At 36.8% G+C, this 22320-nt stretch overlaps 1 protein-coding gene across 1 annotated transcript in view; it reads left to right on the forward strand.

Moving 5' to 3' along the window:
* LOC127948641 (glutamate receptor ionotropic, NMDA 2A-like) overlaps positions 1 to 22320 on the forward strand; it is a 130278-nt gene that overhangs the window by 69303 nt on the left and 38655 nt on the right. Inside the window, exons 2-3 of the mRNA XM_052545223.1 lie at positions 1463 to 2055; positions 11884 to 11998. Coding sequence (XP_052401183.1) covers positions 1463 to 2055; positions 11884 to 11998 — 708 coding nt within the window. The remainder of the gene's footprint in view (positions 1 to 1462; positions 2056 to 11883; positions 11999 to 22320) is intronic.

A 22320-nucleotide genomic window follows, 5' to 3' on the forward strand; every position in this document is an offset into this window, starting at 1 on the left:
CAATCAATAGATAGATAGATAGATAGATAGATAGATAGATAGATAGATAGATAGATAGATAGATAGATAGATAGATAAGACTTTAAATTATAGGTTTATTTTTTATTGTTATTAAAAAAAAACATCACTTGATGTGTTTTTAATAATAATATTATAGTTTTGTTTATAGTACCTGTCAAAAGTTTGGATCTGAGAATGACCAAATGATCTAAATATTTCCACCCAGAGAGAGTAACATTTTATTAAATCTCGCAGAAAAACTGGACACAGGTGCAGAAAAAGTTGCCATTACCAGCCCACCAACTAACCAATAAACATTTATTGCAAAGACTGGCATCAAATGAAAAGATTGACAAAGGCCAGCAGAAGATCTCAAATAGCGTTTGAAGATATTAGTGTCGTCTGGGAGGCCAGATGGTTGGTCATGGAAAAGTAGCATAACGGTTTTGGTAAGATTTGTGTTCGTTTGTGCCGTGGATGCATGTGTGAAGTGCTATCCACGGTTATCTTGTGTTTGCTTTGTAGCACCAGTGTCTTTTAGTTTCCCCAGTGTGTGAAATTGGCAATGTCAAGCCAAGCTTCCCAAAATAGCGAAAAGAAACAAGTGAAACGTTTCTCCTCCTAACATACACAGACTCACAATGTGTTGTTTCCTTCACACATGCACACAAAGACAGATGCCTCATCTTACATCTGTATTCAGTCATTGGCTACCTTTCATTGACCATTCATGAGGCTGCAGTAATTGGTTTGACATTGAAATGGTGATGGGAAAAATCGCTTCCACAAGACTGAGAAGCTTAATGAAAGCTTGTCGCATTCCTTATACAAGCTTCCGATCTCTCATAAAATGAGTTAAAAATTTGAACTCGAGTAGAATCTAAAAACGATAGTGTCCTTTGTGCCTCAGGGAATAGTTCTAAAGACACATGGGGATTGAATCTGCTCAGCCAGAAAAAAATGACTCAGTGCATCATGATAAGACAATGAGTTCATCAAGGCCAGAGCTGCACATATCAGATGGATCTCAAAGGAGTTAAAGAACCAGAAAAGCTCTTCTCTTTACTTTTTGTCTCGTTACATTTTAATAAAGGATCTTATTAACTTTTGTTAACTCTGTCACTCTGTAATATTGAGTTCAGAACTTTCAAATGATTCTATTCTGGCTGTTCTAGTGCATGTGAGGGAATTATTTAATTTTAACTGTTTAACTGTTTTTAATTTGACATTTATTAGTGATGCATTATCTAAAAATGTTATGATTAAATAGTTTTAAAATGTTTATAAAGATTAATTGTAAGTGAACATTAGAAGAAAGCAAAGGTAAACTGTATACTGTATATAAATAGGCCGACAACTAAACTGGTATTGTATACAGTATATTGTGCATCCCTAATGCTGACAGCTGAAAACCTATATTTATCATGTTATGACTGTTCTTTTGTTTTTCTTTGTTCAACAGGATGTAAAATCGACATTCTTCCAGTTCGGGGCCTCCATCCAACAGGAGGCGCTACTTATGCTCAACATCATGGAAGAGTACGACTGGCATGTCTTCTCCATAGTGACCAGTAAGTTTCCAGGCTACCAGGATTTCATTGCCATCCTGAAGACCACAGTTGACAACAGCTTTGTCGGTTGGGACCTCCAGCACACCATCACCCTGGACGTCGTAGATGGGGACTCCAGGACCCAGATCCAGCTGAAGAGGGTGCAGTCTCCAGTCATCCTCTTGTACTGCTCAAAGGACGAAGCGGCTTACATCTTGGAAGAGGCCCGATCACTGGGCCTGACCGGTTTCGGGTACATCTGGATCGTGCCCAGCTCGACCACGGGCAACCCAGACATCACACCAGATACATTCCCCTCTGGAATGATCTCTGTATCCTACGATGACTGGGACTATCCTCTTGAGGCACGGGTTCGAGATGGGCTTGGGATTATAACCACGGCAGCTGCAGCTATGTTGGAAGAGTTTGGGGACATCCCAGAGGCCAAAACCAGCTGCTATGGGCAACTGGAAAAAACCAAGTTGCCACCCAGCGTGTTACACAAGTGAGTGAAAGATGAGAGCTGGGCTATTATCCAAGTGTCAGTGGTATGTTAGTGCTTTCTGTCAACAGCCTGTCCATCCAGTTCCTGCTCTTTAAAAGTGGAAACAAGAGGGCTGTTTGTGTGGGAAAACACAGTTTTTGATCAGTCAAGTGGAAAAAGGAAAAGGTAGAAAAAACAACCCAAGAGGTCTCTGTTAGAGACATAGGGCATACAGGGCATTTGCAAAAAAAGTCTCAGTTTTTTAATGATAGACCTAATAGTTGGCTGTCATTCAATTCCAAGTGATCTTTAAAGATTCCAAACAAAGTTTAATGGATACAATTGAAAAAATATAATGCAAATGTCACACACTCGCAGAAGTACAAAAAATAAAACATTAGAAAAGCTGTCACTAAGGTGGAACTTTTTCAATAGGTACACCTTTATTCCCTATTTACCCCTAAAAGGTGTATATTAGTACCTTAAAGGAACATATTAGTACCTAAATGGTACATTTTATCAGTTTATATATATATATATTTTAAATAAACAGTCCATTCCAATATATCACCCTCTGAAGGACAATTTGGAGTGAAAACAATCATGGCCGCCATATTGAATGGTCGTTTCAAACCGAAGTGCTCAAAACTGGCCACTGTAAAGAACCCTTCGGAATGAAGGATTTAGAAGGGTACAACAGATCGACACTTCGGGCTCCCATGATCCTTTTGCACAGATTCTTTGCATGATGATGACGCCTGTCGGCAAGGGCACTTCAGGAACAGTTATTTGGTCCCCTATACCCTTCAACACTTCGAAGCTCTCACTCTGGAGGGTAAACCCTTTAAAAGGGATTAGGGCATAGGGATGAGCCCTTTCAGGTGAAACACGGGGAGAGATCCCCGTGGGCACTGGGCAGAACTTGTAATAAAGTTAGTGATAACAAGGCTCACCCATTTAGAGGAAAGATATGATTGGTCAGTTTTCTCTGTCATTTAAAAATACACTCTCATTGGTTTACTACTGCTTGGCCTTCTGTAATTTCACAGCTGGACCAACAATCACAGAGCCACAAACGCAAGGCGGAAAGATTCTGATATGGAGAAAATGGGCATGAGAAAAAAACTAAGAGAAAATGAGGAAAAGTTATTCACTAAATATTCACTAAATAGGCAGATTAGAAGAGTTTATTTCCACATACATTGTATTTATTTTATTTAGATGATGATTGTGAAATTATGAATTGCTTAAATAAAATTGGAAATCTACGGTGACGCGTTGCTGCCTCACACACATAATTTTTTTCCACTCGATTATGCCGTAATAACGAGATGTTATGTCATTTTAATGTCATCTTTTCTCATTAAAATGACATCTTTTCTTGTAATAAGGAGATGTTCTCTAGTTATAATGACATCTTTTCTCATAAAAACCAGATGGTATGTTGTAAAAACAATATAATTATCTAGTTAAAATGACATAATTTCTCGTTAAAACAACACATTTTTCTCGTAATAACGACATATTATGTCATAAAAACTATATGTTTTCCCCTTATAGATATGGTACATTTTGTGAGAAATGCCCTGCTGTCGCCACAGTCTGACATAAACGAGTATCTGCACGCTGCTGAAATTATTTAAATATTATACTGTTTTAAATGTATTTTAATATAATGGTTTTAATCGTAGTGGAATATTCTTTTGAGTACATCTCCAATCTGTCTACAATATAGTGCTATCCAATAACTGCACTCAGACCCATGACTCGTTTAGGTTATGATCAGATCAAAATGGTTATTTTTAAATAATCTACTCTCGGCTTAATATTTCTGTATTTGAATGACTGAAGTTTGATAACAACAAATCGAAATAATTTTTTTTTTAAACAAAAATAAAGACATTTTCAAATAGGCTAATAATAAAAATAATAATAGAATAATAATAATAATTATTATTATTAATATTATTTTGTTCTGTTTGAAAATCGGCAAACGAAAATTAAGATCGATTTTTCTTAGCCCTATTTTTTGTTTGTGGGTAAACAAATGGGCTTATGCTTTAATATTTGTTTCACATGCGTAAGCAGCTTTGATACCTTAGTCTGATTATATATTAATTACGTATTAGTGATTACATATTATTAAATTATATCTTTAGCTGAAACAAGCCGAGCATCGCATCACAATGTATCCTTAAGAGACCACGCCGGCGCCGCCGAACAGTGTAGTGTTGTAATTTATATGAGATGTATATTTGCAAGGAATATAGCCTATACAACAGCCAGACAGTATGAAGAAACGTTATTGTGACTAATTTGCAGAGTGGTACATGAGGTGAACTCTTATTCTGTGTGATGGGATAGACAGTGAAGAAGATAAATGTAATAAAGTAAAAATAGAAGTAAGTTTAATAAAGTAAATAAAGGCTGAGTGAAAAAGTAGCATTTTTAGGGCCGCCCACGCACAAATAGCAATCTCAATTTTTAACCCACAAAAAAAAAAAAAAAATGAAAAATCTTCATTTACCCCAAACAGAACTAAATAGTAGTAGTAATAATAATAATAATTATTATTATTATTATAAGCCTGTTAGAAGATCTCTCTTTCTTTTTTTTCTTTTTTTATATTTTGATTTGTTGTTAAATCAAATAATAAGCCAAGAGTCAATTATTCAATAATAACTGTTTTAGCACTATATTGTAGACAGAATACATTTCATATATTTAATACATTTCAGAATACATTTAAAACAGTATAGTATTTAAATAATTTCAGCAGTGTGCAGATCCTTGTTTATGTCAGACTGTGCAGACAGCAGCACGGTCGCTTATCGCTCACATAATGTACCATATCTATAATAATGGGAAAACATATAGTTTTTATGACATAATATGACGTTATTACGAGAAAAATATGTTGTTTTAATGAGAAAACATCTTGTTATAACGAGAAATGATGTTGGTTTAACGAGAAAAGATGATGTTAAAATTACATCTTGTTTTTATGACATAAGTGAGTGGAAAATAATTCTATGTTTGAGGCAGCAATGCTTCACCATATAAATCATATCTTTTTATAAAAAAATATATATTTAAAAGTTTGTCATCTAAATTTGAAAAAAAGAAAATAAAATGAATAGCTTAGCCCCTCTCTGAGGGCCTTTAGGGCTCTGACAGGTCCATATATATATATATATATAGTACAGACCAACATTTTGGACACACCTTCTCATTCAAAGAGTTTTCTTTATTTTCATGACTATGAAAATTGTAGATTCACACTGAAGGCATCAAAACTATGAATTAACACATGTGGAATTATATATGGAATTATATACATAACAAAAAACACTTGAAAATATGTCATATTGTAGGTTCTTCAAAGTAGCCACCTTTTGCTTTGATTACTGCTTTGCACACTCTTGGCATTCTCTTGATGAGCTTCAAGAGGTAGGTACCTGAAATGGTCTTCCAACAGTCTTGAAGGAGTTCCCCGAGAGATGCTTAGCACTTGTTGGCCCTTTTGCCTTCTGTCTGCGGTCCAGCTCACCCCTAAACCATCTTGATTGGGTTCAGGTCCGGTGACTGTGAAGGCCAGGTCATCTGGCGCAGCACCCCATCACTCTCCTTCTTGGTCAAATAGCCCTTGATGCCTTCAGTGTGAATCTGGATGAAAATAAAGACAACTCTTTGAATGAGAAGATGTGTCCAAACTTTTGGTCGTTACTGTATATATCAATTTCTTAAGCAAACAAGGACTGTTCATTTTTTACCTTTGTACATTGGTTAACTTTCATGAGATAACTGTGGTGATAAGTTGTTATCTCATTGCCATTTTCCCACAGTTTAAACACAAATCACATGAGAGGTAACACATTAAAGAGCATCAGAACATTTTTTTTTTTAGTTTGAATGTCCTGATTAAAAAGACGTGCCTTGAAAGCTTATACTTTGTTTTAACAAAAAACGTAAGTCACAAGTTGGTCTTGTTCGTGCACTTAGAAAGTGGAAACAAGACTATTTATGTGAGCAAATACAGTTTCTGGTCAGTCAGGTGGAAAAAGTAAACTAGGGGGTGGAAAAAGCAACCCAAGAGGTCTGTAAGAAAGAGGCATGGGTCAGGCATTTGCAAAATTTATTGGTACACCCTGCTAATATGTTTCACAGCATGAGCTGCATTCTTGAGTAAGCTAATAGTGAGGGGGCAGACGGGAAATGCTAAGTGAGGTTTTCAGGGAGCTGCAGAGCACTGGTCAGACACCCAGAGGTGGGTAATGCTTCGCTTCTCAAACTCTCTCGGGACGGCACAGTGCAGCACTCCGGTGCTTTTAATGAATAATGTTTTACACAGGGGAGAACAACATAGAGACTCTGCTACACTTGGAGAGCTCTCCACATATAAAGTGCTCTTGATGAGCCAGAGTGCTTTTGTTCCTTTGCTCCTGCTTGCATGCTGCCAGTCCTTAGTCTGTCTCACCCATATGCCTCAGCGGCACCTGCCAGTGCTGAGCAGACATGCTGAATTGCCCCATTTGAAATGGAGCGGTGTTGCTTGAGTAACACTTTCACCCTGGTGTCTAGGGTACATTAATCCTGATAGTCTCAGCACAGATGGTCAAAGGCTTGGCCAGAGATGGTTTCTACTAGAGCCAGCAGAGAAGAGGACTCATGCCCTGACTGCAAGGGGTCTTTTTTGTATTTAGACTTTTTTAGGCAAGCAAAGAAAATATTCATGTTCTTGGATTGATAATTCCCACAAAATAGCCAAGTCTAGAATATTTCTGTAAATATTAGATTTGAATTTTGTTCGATTTAGACTCACTACTCCATCATTTTAAATCACTTTGACCCAGAAACACATTTGGAGCTTATGCACTAGCTTTCTAATGACACAGTTACCAGTGTTGGGCTGTAACGCATTACTTACTTAGAGTAATTAGAGTATAGTTACAAGCTGAGGTCTCTATATGTTACCGCCATGTTACATGGCTGACAGAATGCAGTGTATTATAATCTAGAGATTGTAAAAAGGATGTAGCACACATACTGTCGATTAGAGTAGATTAGAGACCTGCTCCTGAGACCCGATGCAACAAAGTGCGACGTGGAACAAGATGCTGGTGCGAGATGTGTGCGGGATATGAGAGATTAAATTGATGCATGGGACTGCCGTAAAATGGAAATATCTAAACATAAAATATCTAAAACAAATAAATGGCTATACATCTATTGCACAAAAGCAACATGAACTATTATAACATATAAACAGGTGGAAGCAGAGGTTCTATATAGGCTACACACATGTTTGTAGCGTTGAGCAATGCAGTGCTGAAATATGCATGCTCACTAATCCTCTCATTATGACACACCAATTGTAGACATTATGAAAGATTCGTTATGCATATATTTATTGTGTTATAACAGAGATTTGTGAGATTGAGATGAACTGAGATGTCTTTTAGAGATTATAAATGCCATGAAAAACCATGCACACAGCAACCTATGTTTGCTTTAGTTAAAAAATAACAGTGTTCTGTGAATGTTGATGCTTTAGTAACAAATATTTATCGGGAGTGTGTATGCTGGGATTTCATACATTTCATGGAGAAAGAAATTAATGTAACTAGTAATGTAACTAATTACTAATTACTTTTGAAATAAAGTAATCAGTATGTTGATTACATTTTCAGAGTAACTTGCACAACACTGACAGTTACTGTGTTTGATATTCTAAAGATAGATTTTATGATAGAAGTATAGAATATAGAATGTCTTTACAGATATAATTATAATGTTTTCGAGTCTTTTAAAAATAGGCTGTCAAAGTGCCTCTAAAGTTGTACTTTTTGACATAATTTGAAATCAATAAAAAAGTATCAATAGTTTTTTTTTAATATGAAATATAATGAAAGTTCATATATATATATATATATATATATATATATATATATATATATATATATATATATATATAATGTGGCTCATGAAACATTTCTTTATTAGTATCAGTATTGAAAGTTGAAAGTTTATATATATTTTTGTAGAATTTTTTTTTTCAGGATTCTTTGATTAATAGAAGTTCAAAAGAAAAGCATTTATTTGAAACAGTAGTCTTTTGAAACAATAGAACTGTCTTTACAATTTTTTTTAAAAATTTTGTATTACTTTTTTTATTAATTTAATGTGCCCTTGCTAAATAAATGTATTTATTTATTTTAAATTATATATTTATAATTATTTTTTCTCATAATCTTAATAATAATAATTATTGCTAATTTTGTTTGTGCAGAAAATGACAGAAAATCCTGTCTATATATAAGCTGTGAATGTAGGGAATGTATTTGGCACAGCATTTTACTTTAAAAAATAAAAACATAATAAAACTGGCAAGTGAACCTCTCTCTGCATTTCATGCTCTTGTAAAAATTGAGTGTCAGAAAACTGGGTGAAAAATGAGGTCGCCAAGAAAGTTTTCCTTTATGACAGATTTAAGGCTGTCATCTGAAGTGCTGTGAAAAGCAGACCGTAGCAAAATTTATCTTTCATATATCAGTGACGAATACTGGAATGACCTTTCAACAGGGCAGAGGCATGGCGAGTCCAGTGTTCCTCCTCCCTGGTGTTGGGGACCAAGAGTAGCTGACAGCTGTGCTCTCTGCAACCCTATATTTCTGAAATAATGGCCACTTTAAACACTCCCATTGAGACAGGAGCCAATCTGACCACCCCCAACAAAACACCATTTCACAGAGGGCAGTGCCACAGGAGTCACCGCTATTACTTTAAACTTTCATGGACAAAATTAAATATAACTTATGGCAGTTATAATGCTGGAATATGAGCTGGAGTGGGCTAAGCATTTCCAAGCAGTGGCAACAGGTCATTCTATCCTGGGGATGGTTTGCAGCAAAGTCTTTGGCACCTTGGCCTTAAAGGGCCCGAGCTGTACCATCTCCTCAAAGCTTTTGTGTTTTGGAGTGAAGGGAAATATGAGCTCCTGTAGAAATAATACTTTTATATGGCCATCACAGCACATTAAAGCGATTTAAGCTGGCAGGCAGCAGCACAATGGGAAGCATTATGAAGAGCTGGGTTTAAATAACGGTCTTGAACCTCTGACGTCCTCCCTATGGTGAAGAAAGCATTGTTTTTTTAAAGAGTGGCCCAGACCTCAGAAAACTAGGCAGTCAAAACCCTCTCTGGTCATTTTTTTTTTTAAATATTTTGGCTTAATTGCTGACTTGCCAGTGGAGGAAGGATTTGTAGACTGAACTTAGCATAATGACTAAAAAGTAAAACCTTTTAATGCTAAGGACCTGGAAATATGATGCAAGTCCAAGCATAAAGACACAGGTTTGATTTGTCATTGATTTGTCAGTAAAATATTGCAATCTCTGGAAAATAATATACAAGGTTATTTATGCACAATATATTGCCATTTAGTGCAAATGCAAACAAATGTTGTGTATAAAAGAAAAAAATATATATTAGATGTTTCCCATTGAAAAACTTAGAGCCCCAGGTGAAAAGACCTATACACTCCCAGCTGTCCTGGTATTGTCGTACAGATGGGATGCTCTCTTATGACATTGATTGAGCATTGCACAGATACCCGTGGAACGATTTGATTAGTTTGTATATCACGTTCGGAGTTATTACTAAAGGGAGAGTTGATTGCATTTACACATTCCGTCATGCCAGTGGGTTCGGCTCAAGAAGTGCAGACTCCTCGCAAATTAACTAACTTCAAGTAGGAACATTTTCTTGCTTCTCTAATGACTGAAATATTCTATATGTCGCATAGGGAACATCTTGCCTGCCCTCATTAGTGTCAACCCCGTTACTATAAATGCCTAACGAGGAACTGTTATATTTGACCACACTCCACTGGTTGCAGTGCAGCTGCTTCCTTCAGTTTGACCACATATAAAGTACTGTGAAAATCTGCAGGCCAGTTGTACCACCCACCTATTTTAATCTGGATGATCCCAGAGCAGCTGTGCAGCCCTTTCGGGCACACCTGCTATAATGAGGACTTTGATGAAGGGTTCACAATGAACAAGCATGGGTACGGGGTAGGTATGTGCCTTAATTTCATTAAGCCTGTGACACACCAAGCCAACGATCGGCCGTTTGCCATCAACAGTTTGTCTGGTGTGTTCCTCTCTTCGGCTCTCATCAAGCTCCCATCGAAGTATGTCCGATTCAACATGTCGGAGAGAGTCAGAGCTCTGATTGGATGTTCAGTTTAGCGAACGAGTCAGTGCCAAGAATTAAAGCAACAGTGATAAAAAAACGGTACCATCTGAATGAAGCCAGTACAGACAGAAGGCTGTTTTATACTTTAAAATTATAGTAATAATTTATATATACAAGGCATTGGTTAGTGTGCAAGCTCTATGGTTTCATTTTCTTTTTCTTTTCTTTACTTTTCTGTTTTTTTTTTGTGTGTGTGTGTCTGAAAAACAACAGCTTTCATATCACAACCTATTTTATCATTTTGTCTTCACTATATAGGTTAATAATATATTGTTGTACGATAGATCACCAGTGTAGTGATCCACAGGTAACGGAAAGGGAACTGGGTGAGGTGTAAAATATATGAGGAGTTTTAAAGTATATAAGGAAGGCCAGTGTGAATGGAAACATGTCTTGTAGTGGAGGAGAGCAGAGCTTATCGATTCTCTTCCTCTCCTACAGTCTGATGTAATTGGATTCAGCAATATATCTAGGTTGAGTGGGCCTTCGCTTCTCACTCTAAATGGGACCCCAATCAATTCAACAAGCCGCACTGCCATTCAGTCACTAGACGCCCTGTTTCATAAATCGATCAACATGCCACACGTTTAATTCTGCTCACCTGGCAGTACTGCAGCATAAAACTTAACACCAGGCCATACCTGTGCCGCAGGGTTTGTTAAAATGGCTGGGTCATAATTACTGAGGAAGAAGGGCAGTCTGATGGGTTTGTGTCAGCCGGTGTTTTGCCACTCGGGTCTCTGAGGGATGCCTGACGACATCGTGTGAAAACTGGGATTGCAACACAATGTGTTCCTCACTTTATCGCTTTTAAAGTGATATGACACGAACAGGGTGGCATTATGAAGGAGAAGAATCCAGACTCTATTCACTTGGGTTTTACTTTCCCTAAAAAAAAATACCCATCAGGTTTTACCAACACCCTTAATGTTGTGAGAAAGAGAGAAGAAGAAGAAGATTTGATTTTGAGTTTTAAAAAATGTATAAATAAAATAAATATTATATATTTATATTTAGTGGACCCGCTAGCACCACCTTGTGGACCCCTGGGGGTCTTTGGACAACTTGTTAAAATTCCACAAGAATATGAGCTTTACTTTCCTGTTTACTTCTCCACTGTATCCAAATAGATACATAAATAAATACATAAAAAGAAACTAAGGAACCAGTCAGAATAAATTTTTGTGGTAATCTAATACCAATAATGATAAAGAGTATTGAACCCAGACTGTTTCCTTTAGACTAGTTTTTTTCTGTTCTACATCTACACGCTCTCTTTCTATTTCTTTAAAGATGGAGACACAAGAAAGAATAGTAGAGATTCATGTAGATTTCATTGGATACTAATAATAACTCCGATTTTTCATCTTCGCTTAATTATGTGACGTCTGATTTAGGTCAGCCATTAGTCTTCGGATGGCTCATTAATTCCTCTTTTTGTCTGCTTTGCATGTTGAAAATGATCTTCATATGTTATTTTGATGTTTTAGGTATAGAATGAACATTCATCATTAGGCCGAAAAGTTCTTTTCGTGCCTACTGCAGCAGATAAGATTTGTGCCACCTGACTGAGGTTTCTGCTTTCTCTAGGTACATGATGAACGTGACTTGGGACGGCAGAGATTTGTCCTTCACCGAGGACGGTTACCAGGTGTATCCCAAACTGGTTGTGATCGTGCTGAACAAGGAAAGAGAGTGGGAAAAGGTAAGGACGATCCGTGCCGCCGCCGAAAACAACTGACCCTCTTAACTGCGCCATTATAATTTCATTATGACTCCTCCAAGCAAAGCATCATTAACAACTGCTCATACAATATTAGGACCTATGAATCCATGATTTTAATTACACCCTGGAACGGTGTAAAAGTGTGTCAGTGCGGTAATTACCTCAGACACACACTGCCAGAGTCTGAGGTGTAATTAGAGCAGATTTTTCCTTCTAGACCGCAATCCAGTCTGAGACCAAACATGAATGGGAACACACACAGGTGAATTAGTGGATGAGTGTGTCCGTCATTTTTACTGGTTTAGTAGAGAATGTGGTTCAATAAAAACAGTGCGGGAGGAATAATTGGAATGGCAAAACAATGGGAGAAATTGATTTGTGGAGTTCGCTCTGCAAATCAATATCGCTGAAAGTCTAATTGACGGAATAAGGGTTGCACGGAGAGACAGGTTTTCTTCATGAGTACACATCCATGCGGCAAAAGACAGATTTGCTCCAGTCAGGCCTTTTGATCTCTTGTTAGGAGAGCGTGGCGATCATCAATAATATTAAAACATCTTCAAGACATTGTGTTATTTGGAGGGGAACCTGTGTACTGGTATCTGTCTTATGGTTCATTAAATGATGGTTGTTTTGCAGATATAATATTGGGTTTGTATAACAGCAGGATGAAACGCACTAAATTAGATCCCAGAGGTGTTTAGGATCTTTAGTTTTTTATTGGGCTCTATTACAGCAGCTCTGTATTATTTTTCATGCTGTGTCCGTTAAACTTTAAGAGTTTCATCAGTCTGTTATAAAATGCATCCCATGTTGTCCAGCTCATTTGGGACTAGATACTGTAGTAGTATTAGTGTTTAAGGCAGAATATAATAGGTGGCAATAACATTCATTGCCCAACTTCTCCTCAGTGTCTTCAAAAAAATTGGTTTCCAAAAGTAATTTGTATGACGTGAATGTAAATAGGACCAAATGAGTCCTTGAAACTTTTTTTGTAAGTATAGCACACAGCACTTTAAACGTAATGTTGCACCATGTTTGCATTATTCTTCGCAACATTAGATTTCACTGCGGAGAAAATATTAGCTGAACAAGCAGTGTGAAGAATCATTTTTTCATTATTATACACCATCGATACATTTCATATTAAACTCAAATTTAAACTCAGTTTGATAACATTAATAAAATGTTTGTACAGTATAAAATAAATTTTTCAAAAATTAAAAATCAAAGCTTGACTGTTTGGGTGAAAGCATGTGACTTTTCACATTATTTGCTATATTACAGGCACATCTATTCATCCAATGTGCATTCAAAAACGCAGTGCTATCACTTCAATTCCACTTAACGATTTTATGGAATAAACCAGGCTCAGTTCCTTTAGAGCGATGCCAATACAATCATAAATTAATTGTTTGCATTATTTTCTTTGATGTTTATATTTATCTATGTGCTGATTTACATAATTTGCTAGAGTTCAGTACATGAAGAAGTAGGTCATTCAAATAAGCGTAAACTCTGAAACCAGTATTTCTGAGCACGGTCAGAACTGATTCAATGAGATGCAGCACTGGATTGAAACTGATACCGCAGATTAACTCTTTCTCCTTCACACACTCAGAGTCTTTCTCACTCGCAGTTTCAGTCTCGATGCAATTATGATATTGTGCAGCATCTCACTGAAACATGACGTATTATACTGCAACGCGTATTATACTGTTACTGTGGTGTATTTGTCAATAGGTCATGGTACCATGGTGCTATGATATACAGTGGTATATGTCATGGTACTAAAGGATCGTTATATCAATATTTAGTATTGTTGAAAGGTTTGGGGTCCGTAACCTTTTTTCTTGAAAGAAATGTGTGTTCTACTGAGAAAGGATGCATTAAATTGATCTAAAGTTACAGTACTGTACATATATTTATAAAGTTACAAAAGATTTCTGTTTCAACAAAAATGTATTATGTATTATAAAGCAGAAATGTTTTCAAAACTGACAAAATTGAAATTGTGATAATATTTGACCCTTTTTAATGTTTTTTTTCTTTTTTCTTTTTTGATCAGACAAGTGCAGCCTTGGTGAGCATAAGTGTTTGAGAAATCTTTAAAAAATCTTACTGACCTTAAACTTTTGGTTAGTTCAAAAAAAAAAAAAAAAACTACTATTTTAAAGTTTTTGTGAGAGATACCAGGCCGTGTCAGGTTTTTTTTTTTTTACTCCAGCACTCCAGATTTCTGCATGGGCTCTGACTCTTGTGATGGGACAACAAATGGCAGAAGACTCAATTATTGTGCCTCAGTAAATCTAAAAATAACCTTTGACACCTGCCAGTGGCCATGTGCAAACGTGACGCGCTCCTCCCTGGTTTTATCAGGGAGCTGACAGTTGCAAAGATCAAGCTGCTGTGGTGCCAAATGAAATCCACATGAAAGTAATTACATCAATTAATTCCATGTCCAGCCTCTCGTTGAAGTTGATTAAAGAGGAAATAATGTTGAACTGGTTGTCACTCTGGCTGTGTCCTGTCGCATATTTTGGACAGAGTTTTGGAAACGTGATGACAGAAAACACTGGATTACAATTTTCTGGAAAAGAATCACAATTTAGTAGGAAATAACCACACAAATTTGGCAACCACACGGCAGACTAACTTAGGGGAGAACAGGGGCGAAAGTAACACGGGCCGAAAGTAACAAAGCGATTTTCTCCGAGACTCTTTCTGCATTTGCATTCCCAGCTATGACAGCATGTTCAGCATGCAATCCTTGACTGAGCTGAGAAATATCATGTCATTTCCTCATCATTTCCGGAAGTTAGGTCCGTAAAACTGTTTTCAAGTACAAAAAGTAAATTGTTGAAGCGGTCATTTTTTTTTATTAGTCGTGTTGTTTTTCTTATTTCATGTGTCACAGTAATGCTCAATCTACAGGTTATTTAGTGCTTTAACACATCCTAAAGTTTGCATTTTAAATTTTTTTTTATATAAAATTAAATCGAGTTTAAATGTCAGGAGTTCCTGTCGGGAGGAACGTAACAGTTGTTACTTTTGTCCCGCTACAGTCACAAAAAGTATTTATTTTATTCCAGTGCAAGCTATTTTGTGAATTTCTGTGTCTTGCATCATTTCTTACAAATGTTAATGTCATATTATACCAAAAGAATATGTCTGAGTGGGGGTCAGAAAGACAGACAGAGGTCTGGTTTTATCCAGATGTTTTTGAGAGGGCGTTTCTGGACATAGAGGAACATCTCTCTCTTGGCCGCTGCTACATCACATTTATATTTAGGTTTTAGCCATATCTTAGCCTTTACACCTCCACCTGTGAATTTGCAGTGTTTCCAGATGTTTTAATGCACATTTTCAATTCATGCATAAAAACAACTGGATGGAAACATAAATAGGCCTACTGTTACATTATGTTTAGAGTTTTTTTATTATGCAAATGTGATTACATTTTTATATTGTGCATTCTGTAGAATTTCTTTATTATTATATAAAAATACATTGAAATTTACAATAAAAAAAATACAGTCAGGTTTTAAGACATCTGATGGAACTTAAACTTAGATTTAAAATGAAAATATGAAAATGTAATTTAATAATTATTTTGCAAAGATAAAGGACAAAATATGTTTGCAGTTATTTATTAACAAGGTCACAATCAGGTATACTTAAGAAAAATAAGACTAACAGAAAACAATCTAGCTTATATTGTTGTGTTACTTTTGACCCACTTGTGTGTTACTTTCGTCCCAACCGATGGGGTCGAAAGTAACAATGTTCAACTTATGTTCAAAGTGAAATTATACTGAAGTCTTTCTACATTTCTACAAAATACCTCCTGGTATTGTTAGACCACACTTCTGAGTTACTGGACACAGCAGAAATATATCTCTGTATACAACATTATCTTTTAAAATGAAGTCTTTCTGAAAAATGGTACTTTCGTCCCCCCTGCTCTCCCCTACTACTCACTCATCACTGAAGCTTCTCATTTGGGTTTCATCTCAATGGATTGAAAAGATGCCGCTCGCAGGCGTGCAGCTTCATGGAGGAGGACAGCAGAAAAGAGGGGTGGGGGGGTGGTCTTAAGTTACATGTCAAATGCATAACTCTAAGGAACGTAACTGCAGTGTAATGCAGTTTGACACCACACTATGTTGATATTAATCTGACAAAGCCTATTCATCAGTGTGAACTGCAGGCTGAGCAAAGACAAAAGCATGGGACAGATTTACAGCCCTGTTGAACCAAAGCAATATCTCACACCTTGCCCTGGCGACAAATCTACGTGGCCATTAGTGTGCAGCACGTCATAAAGCATATTGCACTTTTGCAAAGTCTGCAGTAATGGCAGTAACTGAGTGCAGATGCTACAAAGAATGACATTGATCTTGCACCTATAATGTTTAAGCCTTTAAATGCCTTAAAATGGTGTTCCTATTGGGTAAAGGACATAAAATACAAATGCAGTTGTCACTTCTGTAACATTAGTGTGTGTGTGTGTGTGTTTTTGAACATTATCAAACGTATGATACAACTATCAATCTAACAAACAATCTAGATACAACCCCACTCATTAAGGATAAAATACAATCAGTTCAGAAGGGTTGCTCAAAATTAATAACAATTCATTTTGTAATGATGCATAAATATGCAGACTGGAACAGAAATGTGTGCATAAAGTACAGCATTCAGAACTGATGTTTCAGGGATTTAATATTTATTTGAATAAATTGAAGGTAATTTGCCTAAAATTGAAATGACTTTGCCGCATCACCAACGGTTGCTGTTGCTTATGTCACCAGAAATGAACTGGAAGTTAATAATATATGCATTTGTTTTGTCTCTGCCAAAACCTTTTCTACTTATAGAGCTGCAGTTGCAGTCAGGTGTAGCAGCAGTCGAGAAATCGGATGTGTTCTCCACTAGAGCAGTAGGAAATGCTTGTAAATTTGTATCAGCGTCCTTTCAAGCTACAGCTAGATGTAAAAAGATGTAATACAATAGTAGGTTTTGGCTGTAAATAATAGGCCAGTGTCTATGTGTGATTTTTTTTTTTTTTAATTAATGATACACAACACTGTAGGCTGTCACGAAAGCAGTTTACACAAATGTTACCGTTGTTTTCATTTACCAAGTATGTGATTGTGATTAGTCTGAAAGTTATGTCTGGGCAGCTCTTCCAAACACAAGCATCTGGTTGTTCTCTGTTTGTTTCAGCTGATCTTATTGTGACTGGAATGGTTTTGGTGTCATCACGGCACAGTTGGGAATGTCTGTCGCCTTTGAGTTTCTTATTTCTCAAGCTTTTTTTTTTTTTGTGCATTCATTAAAACACCAAAATAGATGCAAAAATGAAGTGTACGGAAAAGTGTTGATTCGCTGCTTTGCTCTTCATGAGTACACACAGTATTTTGACAACTGTGTCATAGTAGATTGCTGAAGTACTTGCTCCGCTCTCCATCCAGTCACAGTTTTAAAAGTTTACAGTCATTATGCCATACACTAGGTTTATTGTGTTTTAAGTGGAATGGACACTAGTGTCATAACCATTACCCTTTTCCTTCTTAAAATCAAAAAATCAAAAAAATAAAAGCAAAAAAATCATAGCATTTCTAATTGTATAAAGAAGTGCCTCCACTGTGACTGATATTTCAGAGTAGTTATGGGAGCTATAATTTCATCATATTTAACAAGTAAATTTTTTGAAGAATCACGTGACAATGACGATTGGAATAAAGGCTACTTAAATTAAGCTTCACTGCCATCATAATAATAAATTACGTATATATATAACATAAATAAAAGATAAGTAAGTTTTAGTATCTGTTTTCTAAAATAAATGTTTGTATATGCATATATATATATATATATAAATATAAAACATATATGTTATATATGTTTTTTTTTTTTTTTTTTTTTTTTTTTTACGGGGGTAAGCAGCCTTTGACATAAATGCTTAACTCTACTTAGGGCAGTGTAACATGGAATGGACAAAAAAGTCTCTGCCTCACAAAACCACCAATCATTCAGCATTCAAGCCAAACAGACAGTGCTGGCAAGACCCTGCTCCAGCTGCTGTGTTGAGAGCTGGTCTGAATGCCAATTAGAGATGAAGGAGCGATGAAGAAGGCTCCAGAACCCGAGGCTTGATGAGGCCAGTCAGAGACCTCTATGGGCTGATTGTTTGGGGGGTGGTTGAGATATGCCGTGTTTTTGTTTTGACGCCAATCGGGAGAGAAGTGCTCTCATGGAGAGCCAGGAGGAGAACATGATCGGCTGATTAAAACAGATGAAGTCTGAGCATCTTGGCTGCTGATGGGCCTCTTCAATGCCTGGAAGTGACTGGTACAGTCAGGGGCCACATGGCCATTCACTCCAGTCTTACAAGGGCAGTGGTGTGTGTGAGTTTTTGTGGCACACACTGCCCACATAACAGAGTTAATCTCAGTGTGAATCATAAAACACACAGACTGTGATGTACAAAGTGTCTCGGAATCATGCGTAGCCAAGTTAGTAAATAATTAATATTATAATCTAAGTTTTGCACTTACATATTCATGAATTCACACTTTAGTACATGCACGCTGTGTCATCACAGTGTTCTGACTAGTAATATCTAGTTATTTGCTATATTTAGCTGCCGACCGTTTCAATGCTTAAAAAGTGTGTTTTTTATCTAATCTGAAGCAAACATCCATAAGCTCGTCCCTGTGGCTCAAAGTGCAGGTATTATTGCAGTCAGTGAGCTTGGAAATCATCTGAACCTTGAGTTAATCAAAATCTGATGCCCGAGATCTGCTGGACTGTGGCTCGCTGTAGTTTGCCCTCAGAATTGTATTTATTGACAAAGCTGCTGAATGGGGCCATAGCGCTGAACCTGTGAGCACCTTAGCCAGAGAGATATTTATCTGAGTGATCCCTCCATGACAGAGGATTGACCGCTAGATGGAGGAAAGATTTGAGACTCTGAGGGTCATAATTGCCGGTCAAGTAACAGTCAACATACAGCATTTCTTTCTTTCTATCTTTTCCTGTCATATACACACACATAGAAAATAAATACTTTAATGCTCACTAAGTTAGAGGTGGTCGGATACCCTCGGGATTTTTTTTTTACAACTGATTCTGTTGAAGGTTATTGTTGTGAGCTATGTCACACTGTGAAATGGATCTCTCTGTCATTCTTGCCTTCTCACAGTGGACAATGATTGTGCCACAGCTCTCTCATAACAGGAAAGAAATAAAGGAAGACATATGTGACCCTGGACCACAAAACCAGTCTTTTTTCAAAATTGAGATTTATACAACATCTAATATCTGAAAGCTGGTTAAATATGCTTTGCATTGATGTATGATTTGTTAGGATAGGACTATATTTGGCTGAGATGCAATTATTTGAAAATCTATATTCTGAGGGTACAAAAAAATGTAAATACTGAGAAAATCGCCTTTATATTTGTCCAAATGAAGTTTTTAGCAATACATATTACTAATCAAAAAGTAAGTTTATATATATTTGCAGTAGGAAATTTACAAAATATCTTCATTGAACATGATCTTTACTTAATATCCTAATGATTTTTGGCATAAAAGAAAAATCTATAATTTTGACCCGTGCAATGTTTTTTTGGCTATTGCTCAAAATATACACCAGCGACTGACATATATATTACTTTTTTTTATTTTTTATTTTTTTTATAACTCATAATTAATATACTTGAAACATAATAACTAAAAATAAAATTTGTTACATTGTAATTGATTTCTAATTTTATATTATTTTAATGACACTAAGTTTTGTTTGTTTTTATTTGTATATTTTATTTGTTGATAAACATTGAAAAAAAAATCAGTGTATATTTTGACAGAAAAACGTAAATATAATTTTTTCTTGTAAAACATACTCCAGTAAGCCGTGATCAGTAGTTTTTGCACTGTACAGTAGATATGTTTTGAAGAAAGAAAGGAAGGGGAGAGAAACAGGGAGGAGACCAAATTTTAAAAATGAAAAAAAAAAAAAAAATTACTTAAAAGGAATAAAAGAACAAACAAACTGATGAGCCAACAAACTAAAGAAATATTCTTTATAAGAACAAACTAACTAAACAACACTAAATATAGAGAAAGAAAATAATTACAAGAAAGAGTGAATTAATGAACAAACGAAAGGAAGAATGAAGCAGAGAGAAAAATAGAAAGACAGAACATGTGAGAGTAATCAGTAGAAAAGGAGGAGGTTGGGAGCTGCCTGCACTGGCTTTAACTCATCCAGCAGAGATAAGGTGTAATTCTCTTTAGTAAGCCTGGTGTGTTTCTCTTCACCTCCGCTGTCTGTCATACTTACGGCCGTGCCCCTCTCCATCTCCATCCCTCACTACCCTGACAATCACAGCTCTGCCCTTCATAGCCACTGCATTCTGCTGTGGAGATACACTTGATGATGTGCTTGTCTGCTGCCTAATTTAATGCCCTATCAAATCAACAGAGTTTGACTGATGGGACGGTCAAGACTCGCTGCATGTTGTCATGGTCAACAGTGAAGTGCTCGGTCTGATAGCAGAAACTCTCATTCCTCCAATCAGTGTTCACCGTGCCGTCACAGGAAAGATAACTTTATAGGAGGATGGCAACACAACAGATCCTCTTGCTGGGGCTGGCATTTTACGAAATATTGAACTGATACATCTGCCCTAGAGTGAGATGAGGTCAGCCCTACGGCCCACCCTACAACATAGAGCTACGCCTGCTACAGTGGAAATTGACCTTTTGTTTTCAGCCCATAATGTGACCACTACGTCACACCAAGCCCAGGTTTGAAAAGAACAAAAAGGGTTGGACTAATGCAGTCATTTAAGAAGATAGCTTTTTGGGTCATTTAACTGTGCCTATCCATTCATTCCCTTCTACTATTGGTTCTCTTTTCTTTTGTTACTTTGAAACTAGAAAAATAATGTGTGCCCTTAATAATCAGACCATCCATATTAGTCCACATTAGTTCTGTTGCCAATTATTGCCACTTAAAATGCTTTGTATTGATTATTATTATTTATGTTTTTCATTTTACAGTGTATGTTTCGTCATTTCAAAGTGCTGTATTACAATGATTTGTTTTGGATTTTTTTTTATCAGTTTCTCTGAATAATGTAAACATCTTTATTATATAAATGAAAACTACATATGTTCTTTAAATGACATTCTTTAAAATTTAATTTACCTTTTTGTCAGTAGACCTAAAGGATCTCAATGAAAAGTATTCTATTTGTTTTCCAGTTCTCCGCTGTATCCGTAATAATGTCAAGCATGTGATCCTCTGGAGAGCAGAGACGTGCTCCTTAAACAGCTTTTCCATACTGTGTAATTACTGGTGCTCTCTGCCTCAGCAAACAAGCCTAGAAGAACGAGTGCAAACATTTAGGCAGTGTAATGCAGGTGTGACCAGCCGTTCACCACACAGCTGTCTGTCTGTCTGTCTGTCTGTCTGTACGGGCAGAAGCCGTGTTCAAAATGAGGCCATCAGAATTCACTGCAGGTGTGAGTCCCCCAAGAAGGGGATTTCACTTAAACAAGACGTCTGCAGGAGAAAGAATTAGAAGGCAGCCGTCTCGAGACTACAGCTTTCTTCTGGTGAATAAGTGTTTGCACAAATGGCTTTTATTTTAGAATGGAGGCATTGAATGGTTTAAGAATGGTGCAAGGCATTAGGGGAGGGTAACAGAGGTGTTTTCGACTACTGATGAGTTGAAAGTGCCCTTCATCTCCTCAAACATTATGCAGAAATCCTTTTCATTCTGTCTTTGTCTGTCACTTTCACTCTCCCCCTCGCTCCCTTTGCTCTCGGCCTTGGCGGCCGTGTGGCAAATTGTTTGTGTTGTGTAATTTACTCAGGGGCCGTAGCTTTCCATCAGTAATCCCTTCTGAGGGGGTCAGCTCTGTCCTACTCATCTCTGTTCAGGGCGGCCTCTTGATATTGCCCATAAATCTGGCTATCGCTAATTATTTTGATACTATTGCCCGACAGAGTAATGAAATGTTGGCCCTCTTAAAGTAGTCCTCCTATTTGTGTGAGCTACTGGAGACCTGTGGTGTATTGGCCTGGCTCATAGTCACAAGAAATAAGCTGCTGTCCTGCTTCCATTCTTCTTCCTGTCTTTTTTCATGCAGAGAGAGAGAGGGTAAATACAAGATCTGTACTGTAGCATATAAACTGTACTGTTGTCACCTTGAAAGCCAGCCTTCATTTTTCGCCACTGTGTTCCCTTTCAATTTAGGCGGCCAAAAAATCACACAAC

This window comes from Carassius gibelio, chromosome A3 (assembly GCF_023724105.1).
Source record: "Carassius gibelio isolate Cgi1373 ecotype wild population from Czech Republic chromosome A3, carGib1.2-hapl.c, whole genome shotgun sequence".
Lineage (NCBI taxonomy): Eukaryota > Metazoa > Chordata > Actinopteri > Cypriniformes > Cyprinidae > Carassius > Carassius gibelio.